The 8,739-nt window shown below is 47.7% G+C and overlaps 1 protein-coding gene across 1 annotated transcript; it reads right to left on the bottom strand.

The window, feature by feature from the left end:
* Positions 1–1,655: 1,655 nt before the first annotated feature.
* On the bottom strand, positions 1,656–6,073 carry CCL26 (C-C motif chemokine ligand 26). Its single transcript, XM_052636045.1, has 3 exons — positions 5,868–6,073; positions 5,651–5,765; positions 1,656–1,888 (listed from the first exon to the last, which is right to left on the bottom strand). The coding sequence occupies exons 1-3, from the start codon at positions 5,938–5,940 to the stop codon at positions 1,792–1,794; spliced, it is 285 nt and encodes a 94-aa protein (XP_052492005.1). The 5' UTR covers positions 5,941–6,073; the 3' UTR covers positions 1,656–1,791.
* Between the last annotated feature and the right edge of the window lie 2,666 nt (positions 6,074–8,739).

Raw genomic sequence — 8,739 nt, 5'->3', positions numbered from 1 at the left:
TCCTAGAAAATTCCATGGACAGAGGAGACTGGCAAGCTACAGTCCATGGAGTCGCAAAAGAATCAGACATGACTTAGTGACTAAACAACAGCGCACACTCATTAGTGAGTTAACTTTGGAACAGCTAATATTAAAAGTAAGTGATAACACCAAATGCTAGCTCAGATGCACGGAAAACTGGATCCTTAGTATTGGTGGGAAGGTGAAAACGACAGTCCCTCTGGAATTAGCATGGCAGTTTCTTTTCTCTGCACCGGGAGGCATGCAGAATCTTAGTTTCCCAACCAGTGGACCAAGGATCATACTTGTGCCCCCTTCAGTGGATGCTCAGAGTCTTACCCACTGGGCCACCAGAGAAGACCCTTGGTGGTTTCTTTAAAAAACTAAACATACATTTATTTTATGACCCAGCAATTAATTGCATGCCTGGGCATTTATCTCAGAGAAATGAAAACCTATGTCCATGTAGAAACCTTTGTGGGTACGTGATTGTTCTTATGAGCTTTATCTGTAATAACCTCAAACTAAAAACCTATGAGAGGGTAGTTTAAATGAACCGCAGTGCATCACTCCATGAAATACTACTAGTCATTGGTTAAAAAAAAGAATAAAGTGTGGAAACCCACAAAAACTTGGATGTATTTCAAGGGCATTATGTAAAGTTAAAAAAAAAACAACCTCAAAAGTTCACGTTTGATATGATTCTGTGTGTACAACATTCTCAAAATGACATTTTTAAGGGGGACAGATTAGGAGTTGCTAGGGGTTAAGGATAGTGGGGGAAGGGAGACGTGACTGAAGAGAAAACACTCGTAAGATCTTTGTGGTGACAGAAGAGGTTTGGCTCTTGGTTGTTGAGTGGCTTCAGGAATTTCGCACATGATAGAACGGCAGATTCAGACAGACGTTTACACCACTGTCGATTTCCTGGTTGTGCTATTTCACCATAATTGTGTAAGATGTGACTGTCGGGGAACACTGGGTTAAAGGGTACACCTGACTTCTCTGTATTATTTTTGCAACTTCCCGTGAATCTGTAAATTTTTTTTTTAGGTTGTTTATGCTATATGAAGTGAAAATGTTAGTCTCTCAGTCATGTTCGATTCTTTTGTGACCCCCGTGGACTACAGCCTACCAGGCTCCTCTGTCCGGGGGATCGCCCAGGCAAGAATACTGGAGTGGATAGCCATTTCCTTCTCCAGGGGATCTTCCCTACCCAGGGATCGAACCCACATCTCCTGCATTGGCAGGCAGATGCTTTACTGCTGAGCCACCAGGGAAGCTTATTAATACCTTATGAGAAAACCCTGCCCAATATGGATGTACTTCATTTATCCTGCAAAAACAGGCCATGAGGTATTGTACAGTTTAATTTTCCATATAACATAAACTTATCTCTCTATATAGTGTTAAAACAGTTCATGGGCATTTTGCCAAAATATATTAACATCATCCCTGCTTCCCCCCCGCCCCGCCCCCGCCACAAACAAAAACATAACACGGAATTCAAAACCATGGTCCAATCAGGGACTCGGGACTGGCCAGGTAGTCAGCTGCAAATATTGACTCCTTCATTTTCTTTGAAGAAAATTCAGTTTTTAATTGAATAAGAATGTTTATTGAGCAAATCAAATCTTTATTAAAAACAAGACTGGTTGAACACTCTCCTCTCCACCCTACCAGACCCGTGGAGCCTTCGGTTGGAGAAGTTTTTCAGGCTCCATCAAAGGACAGCAGAGCCAAGTGCAGAGCCGGATCCAGGAGTCTCGGACCGAAAATTCAGCGGTCAGGTCACAGTTGTTGCTGGGCTCTGAGTTTTGAAATGTATCTTTGCACCCATGCTTCCTTCGGCTGGGCACACACTTTCCGGCCTCTCTTGGTAGTGAATCTGCGGAAGAGAGATGCTGAGAGTCAATACTAAGAACTTTGGCCTCCTGGAAAAGGATGGAGTTGAGGGGCAGCCGCCCCCCCCACCCTGACCCAGATGATCTCCTGATCGCGCCCCCTTTGCTGTACCCCTGTCGCTGTCCCCTCTCCCTTCTTTCTGGCTGCATTGGGTCGAGGCTGTTGCAGCATGTGGGCCCCTCTCTAGTTGTGGTGTTCCGGCTCCAGCTCAGGCTCCAGGGCACGGGCTGTCAGCTGCCCCGAGACCTGTGGGATCTTAGTTCCCGGACTAGGGATCGAACCCATGTCCCCTGCATTGGCAGGCACATTCTTAACCACTGGACCCACCAGGGAAGCCTCCCAGCTCCCTCTTCCAGCCCCGCCCTCCCTCCTCTCCCCTAGCCTGTTTTCCACTGGAAGCCAGACTTCTTGGCCCACGTTTGTCAGGAAACATGTTCCAACAGCTCTGGTCTGAAGCAGCCAACTTGCACCGTGCCTTGAAATTCTTCTGTTTTAATATAACAGCTTTATTGGGATATAATTCACACACCGTATAATTGGCCCACTTAAAGTGTATAATTAGGATTCAGGGGTTTTCATTTATCCGCAGATGATACAGCCATCACCACAATCAATTTTAGAAGATTTGCATCACTGCACAAAGGAACCTCATAAGCTGGTGCCACTTAATTCTTAATCACGTTATTGTGGGTTGTTTGCCACAGCTGTTCATGTGGAGAAGATTCCCATGTTCCTTACTGCACCATGAGCTCCTTAAGACTGGGGGTTGAGGGACTTCCCTGGGGGTCCAGGGTCTAAGACTCTGCACTCCCCATGCAGGGGGGACTGGGTTCAGTCCCTGGTCAGGGAACTAGATCCCACATGCTGCAAATAAAAACTGGAGCAGCCAGATAAATAAATATGAAAAAAAAAAAAAAAAAGACTGGGGGTTGTAGTTGATGTCCCTGAATTGTTTTCAGCCGTTGCTCCTTGAGAGCATTCAGAAGCGACAAGAGCCTAAGGGTGCTCTAAGCTGGAGCACCGTGTACTCACTGGGGTTCCTGCCCTGGCACGTGCAAGGGAGAAGAGCCCGAAGGATGGGAAAATAAGGGAGAAAAAGGGCTTCATGGATGTTCGAACATCCATTTGACATTGTTCCCATTAAGAAATGGGGGTCTATGTCTCCTCCCCTTGAATTTAAGCCAGTCTTAGGGGACTGGTTGACCAATGGGAATGGCAGAAGTGATGCTATGTGACTTGGCAGCTAGGTCTTAGAAGGTTGCAGAATTTCTGCCTGGTTCACTGAGCACTCATACAGGAGCTTTGGACCTCCTTGTAAGGAGTCCTGCCACCCCAGGTCACCACTCCGTGGGGAGGCCCAAACTAGCCCAACAGAGATCACACAAAGATGCCCTGGAGGCGGAGAAATGCCTCCAGCCCCCCGAGCTGATCCAGCTCCAGCACCGTCAGTCTGCTGTTGTTGAGTCGCTAGGTTGTGTCCAGCTCTTCTGTGACCCTGTGGACCACAGCCCGCCAGTCTCCTCTGTCCATGGAATTTTCCAGGCAAGAATACTGGGGTGGGTTGCCATTTCCTTCTCCAGGGGATCTTCCTGACCCAGGGATTGAACCCACGTCTCCTGCACGTGGCTCCTGCATTGCAGGTGGATTCTTTACTGGTGAGCCACCAGGGAAGCCACCATCTGTCCATAACCACATAAGAGATGTCAAGCCAGAGCCTCGCAGCTGAGCCCTTCTGGAATTCCTGACCCAGGGAAACCATGAGAGATAAGATTATCACTGTTGGATTAAGCCACTAGACTTTGAGTGATTTGTTATGCAGCAACAGATGGCTGATCTAGACCCCTCACCTTCCTTTTAAAACAAATGACTTGTGTCCAAGGTCATACAACTTGTGACAGAGCCGCTGCTTTGAGCTTAGCTTGGGGCTTTTTGCCAGCTGTTGGTTAAGCGTTGTCTCTAAAGCTCCAAAAAGTCAATCAAGACACGAAGGAGACGACCCAGGGTGGGCATCCTGAGCCCAGGAGCACCCCCTGCATAGCTGGGCACTGGGGTGCCTCTTGCCTGCCCTTAACTGTGACAATATTTGGGTTTGTCCTTGGAGCCTGTCATCTACCTTTCTGCACGTTCTCTCATGCTCAGGAACCCCAAGTCCTGGAGAGCAGTGACGGCCCCTACTTGTGTATTTACACTTAAAGATCGCTTCCATTACCCACTCCAGCATTCTTGCCTGAAGAATCCCATGGACAGAGGAGCCTGGCGGGCTACAGTCCGTGGGGTCACCAAGAGTTGGGCACAACTGAGGCAACTTAGCATCGCTTCCATTTGCAGAACGTTTACTGTATGCAGGCTCAGCGCTATGCACTTTGCATATACTAACCTCATTTAGTCCTTCCAGGAGCCCTTCCCGGTATGTGTCATCTCTCCTGCTGCTGATGAGCTTGGCGTGACCTGCCTCTTGTCCACCTGTCTGCCTTGTCAGAAATATGTTCACCCTTCCCCCATCCACCACGCTCCTGCCAGCCCCCTTCACCTGGGCCGCTCCCACTTACCCTCGGGGGTTCTCAGTGTAAATGTCACCTCCTCCAGGAAAGGCTCCCAATGCTAAGTGAGGTCCTCCTGTGACTATGATGAAGGGTACTCAAATATGCTGCCCCCAAATATGCCACTTTGACAAAAGGATTATTTTGAGCTAAAGACACTGAAAAACTCGAGAAACAAAAAACCCCAAGAAACAAAACAGAAAAACCCAAACACCAGCAAGGGCAAGAAGGGCATTCTGACCTCCCCTTTGCCTCCTGAAAGCAGGAGATAAAACTCCCATGTGAAAAATGTCCTCCTTGTACCTGGAGGAAAAATTATTCTTGACGTCAGAGATAGTCAAGGCCAAGAAAACTCTGTACAAACAAACATTATTAAGATAACTCTTATCAGTCTTTAGCTTTCTTCACCCCCATATATTTTAATTACTTTTCCACAATTCCCTCTTTGTTCAAAAGCATGCAGGCTTTGGACAAAAGCATGTAGATATTGCTGCTTCCTTGGGTTTTCATCTTCCTGTGGGGCTCCATGTGCATGAAACAATCTGTATGCTTTCCTGCTGTTAATCTGTTTTATGTCCATTTAATTCTCAGGCTCAGCCAGAGCCCCGAGGAGGGTAGAGATAAAGTTTTACCTCCTCTCCAATGACACGCCCCCTCCTGCTGCCCTTTTCAAGCACTCATACAACTGAGATGACCTATTTTGTGCAAGTGTCTTTTAATGCCCTCTTTCTGATGCTAGATGTAAGATCTATGCAGGCATGCAAAGTTGCTTCAGTCATGTGACCCTCTGGACTGTAGCTCTCTAGTCTCCTCTGTCCATGGGGATTCTCCAGGCAAGAATACTGGAGTGGGTTGCCATGCCCTCCTCCAGGGGATCTTCCCAACCCAGGGATCAAACCCACATTCTTCTTCATTGGCAGGTGGTTCTTTACAACTAGTGCCACCTGGGTCTACAAGGGCTGTTTATTCTTTTATACCCAGCACTTAGCACAGTGCCTGGCAGATCCCTGGATCATGGTCTGCAAGTCAGGAAACCAAGCTCAGGGTCATGCTTGTTAATGCCCGAGGTTAAGCAATAACTGACTGACCAGGTTTCCAGCCTGAGGTTCATCCTGGCCCTGGGGTGGGGGGTGTGGTCTGCTCAGCACCTTTCGAACTACATAACTGGTAAGGGACCCCAAAAAACCCAAAGGAGAAATACTCACATCACAGCCTTCAGGGAGCAGCTGTTCCTGGTGAATTCATAACTATGCACCTGCTTCCAGGGAAGGGTTTTTTGGCTGTATTGGAAACAGCAGAACTTGGCCACATCACTGCCACCTTAGAGGAAAAAAAAAAGAAACAGAGAGAGGAAGGATCTTGGAGCTGGCCCTTTGCTTCCATCCCTGGTCAGCCTGGGAAGGGAGTGGGGCAGCTCCATACGTGTGGCAGCTCCGAGATCGACACTCAGGATAAGAACCAGGAAAAGAAGGGAAGCCAAAGGGAAGTTCTTCATCGTGGTGCAAGCTGGGTCCTTCAGAGCCTTCTTTTTAATTCCTCTGTCTTGTCAGGAACCCTCTTTTATGGGGCTGAGCCAACCCTGGAGATAGTTCCAGAGAATTTTATGGTTGAGCACAAAAGCAGCTCTTTTGACCCTTCAGTGGGAAGCAACCTTATATCGGTGAAAAGGAGACTGGAAAGTCAGGAGGTATCATGGGAGGGGAGGAGCCAGGACACCATGAAAGTCTCTCAGCCAGTGGAATGGTTTGAGTCAACACTGGATTATTTTAGAAGCAAAAACAGAGGAAATGAAATAAGAATTCTGGTGAATTGACCTCAATTGCTTTTATAAATCAATGATTGTTCCAGATAGATGTCTGGTTCTTGGCCAAAGCTTTCATGGTTTCTGAAGTGTTGATTGTTCTCAGGGACATTTGGACAGTCTCAGGAGAGGAGCGTAGAGCAGTGTGATTACACAATGGATGTTTAAGAATGATGCTCCAGGTATGTGCCCTTCCTAGCACACCAGTGCTGCACATCACCTCATAGGTGATGTGCCAGGGCTGCTTGAGGGGGGCACTTAGGGGTATCTCATCCAGTTTAGAGGGTCTCAAAGTCTGTTAGAACATCACAACCATCTGGAATGTTGAAATAATCCCCAGTGGCCAGTGATTTAATGAATTATGCCTGCACAGTAAAGCCTCTATAAGCATCCCCAAATAGCACTTCCCTCGTGGTCCAGTGGTTAAGAATCTGCCTGCCAATGCAGGGGACATAGGTTCAATCCCTGCTTCTGGAAGATTCCACATGTTGTGGGGCAGCTAAGCCCATGGACCGCAACTACCGAGCCTGTGCTCGTGAGCCCGGGAACCGCAGCTACTGGGATCACGAGCTGCAACTACGGAAGCAGGCGAGCTCTAGAGCCTGCGCTCCACAGCAAGAGAAGCCACCGCAACGAGAAGCCCACACCCCCACAGCCGGAGAGCAGACCCACCCACCGCAAATATAGAAAAGCCCGAGCAGCAAGGAAGCCCCAGGGCAGCCAAAAATAAATAACAGTAATTAAAAAGAGGCAGACGAAGGATGGAGGTGGGATGGGTCTGTCTTGGGAAGACCTCCCAGGGTCCTGTCCAGTTACAAGGTGGTAGCCTGGGCTTGCAATGGGTGTCTGAAGTGTGGGTGCCATCTCATGGGACTGAACCCTTAGCCTGTGGGATCTGAAACAATCTCCAGGTAGACAGAGTCAGAACTGCATAAATTGTAGGGTACTCAGCTGGTGTCTGAGAATTGCTGGGTGTGAGGAAAACCGTCCCACATCTTCATCAGAAGTAAAGTATGGAGAGTACAGCGTTTCACTGAGTAGACAGAAAACCAAGGTTCTTTTCCCCCTTTCAGCTCTAAATCAATGATTGGTATCCTGTTAAGAAGTTCCATATGAAGAGGTAGAGAGACACACAGGGAAAAAGGCCATGTGAAGACACAGGCAAAAATTGGAATGATGCCATTCCAAGCCCAGGAACACCCAGGATCTTCCAAAAGATAAAAACACGGAGAGATTCCCCACTGGAAATTTCAGGGGGGTGTATGACCCTCTTGACACCTTGACTTTGAACTTCTAGCCTCCAGAACCTAATTTCTGTTGTTTTCAGCCATATGGTTTGTGATAATTTGTTCCAGAAGCCCTGAGAAACAAATGCAACTTGTAGCTGTAAGGTCTAGAATTCGGAATTTCTAAGGAACACTATAAGTCAACAAGGAAGACACAGATAACCCAAGAGAAAAAAGTGACGGAAACTTTATAAAAGAGGAAACCCTAATGGCAAAGGAAAAGGGGCTGTTTAAGTGAGTCGTTCAGTTCAGTTCAGTTCAGTTCAGTTCAGTCGCTCAGTCGTGTCCGACTCTCTGCGACCCCATGAATCGCAGCACGCCAGGCCTCCCTGTTCACCATCTCCCGGAGTTCACTCAAGCTCATGTCCATCGAGTTGGTGATGCCATCCAGCCATCTCATCCTCTGTCGTCCCCTTCTCCTCCTGCCCCCAATCCCTCCCAGCATCAGAGTCTTTTCCAATGAGTCAGCTCCTCCCATGAGGTGGCCAAAGTACTGGAGTTTCAGCTTTAGCATCATTCCTTCCAAGGAAATCCCAGGGTTGATCTCCATCAGAATGGACTGGTTGGATCTCCTTGCAGTCCAAGGGACTCTCAGAAATACAAAAAACCTAGAATGAGAATGGGCTATTACTCACACCCTTATCAGAATGACTAAAATGAAAAAGATGGAATACACTCAATATGAGAATATGGTGCACTGGAAACTCACGTGTTGCCAGTGAGAGTGGAAATTCTTGGCAGTATTTGCTAAAAATGAACATTCACAGATTCTATTCCTGGGTGTATATCCATCAGAGATGTGTACATCCACGCACCTAAAGACATTGCTTGTAATAGCCTCAAGCTGGAAACTACGAAAAGTATCCATCAACAGGGAATGGAAATAAATCATGGTTTATGGATGTAATACAATACCACACAACAATGAGAATTACACATAACCAATGAGCGCTGGTGGCTCAGCGGTGAAGAATCCACCTGCAATTCGGGAGATGCATGTTTGATCCCTGGGTTGGGAAGATCCTCTGGAGAAGGAAATGGCGACCGACTCCAGTAGTCTTGCCTGGGAAATCTCATGGACAGAGGAGCCTGGTGGGGTACAGTCCATGGGGCTACAGAGTCCGACATGACCAAGGGACTAAACCACCACATGTGGAAAAGTATCTGATGGCCAGTGTTGAGGAAAAGAAGCCAGACATGAGCGAGA

This window comes from Budorcas taxicolor, chromosome 2 (assembly GCF_023091745.1).
Source record: "Budorcas taxicolor isolate Tak-1 chromosome 2, Takin1.1, whole genome shotgun sequence".
Lineage (NCBI taxonomy): Eukaryota > Metazoa > Chordata > Mammalia > Artiodactyla > Bovidae > Budorcas > Budorcas taxicolor.
This window is presented reverse-complemented; position numbering and strand designations above follow the sequence as displayed.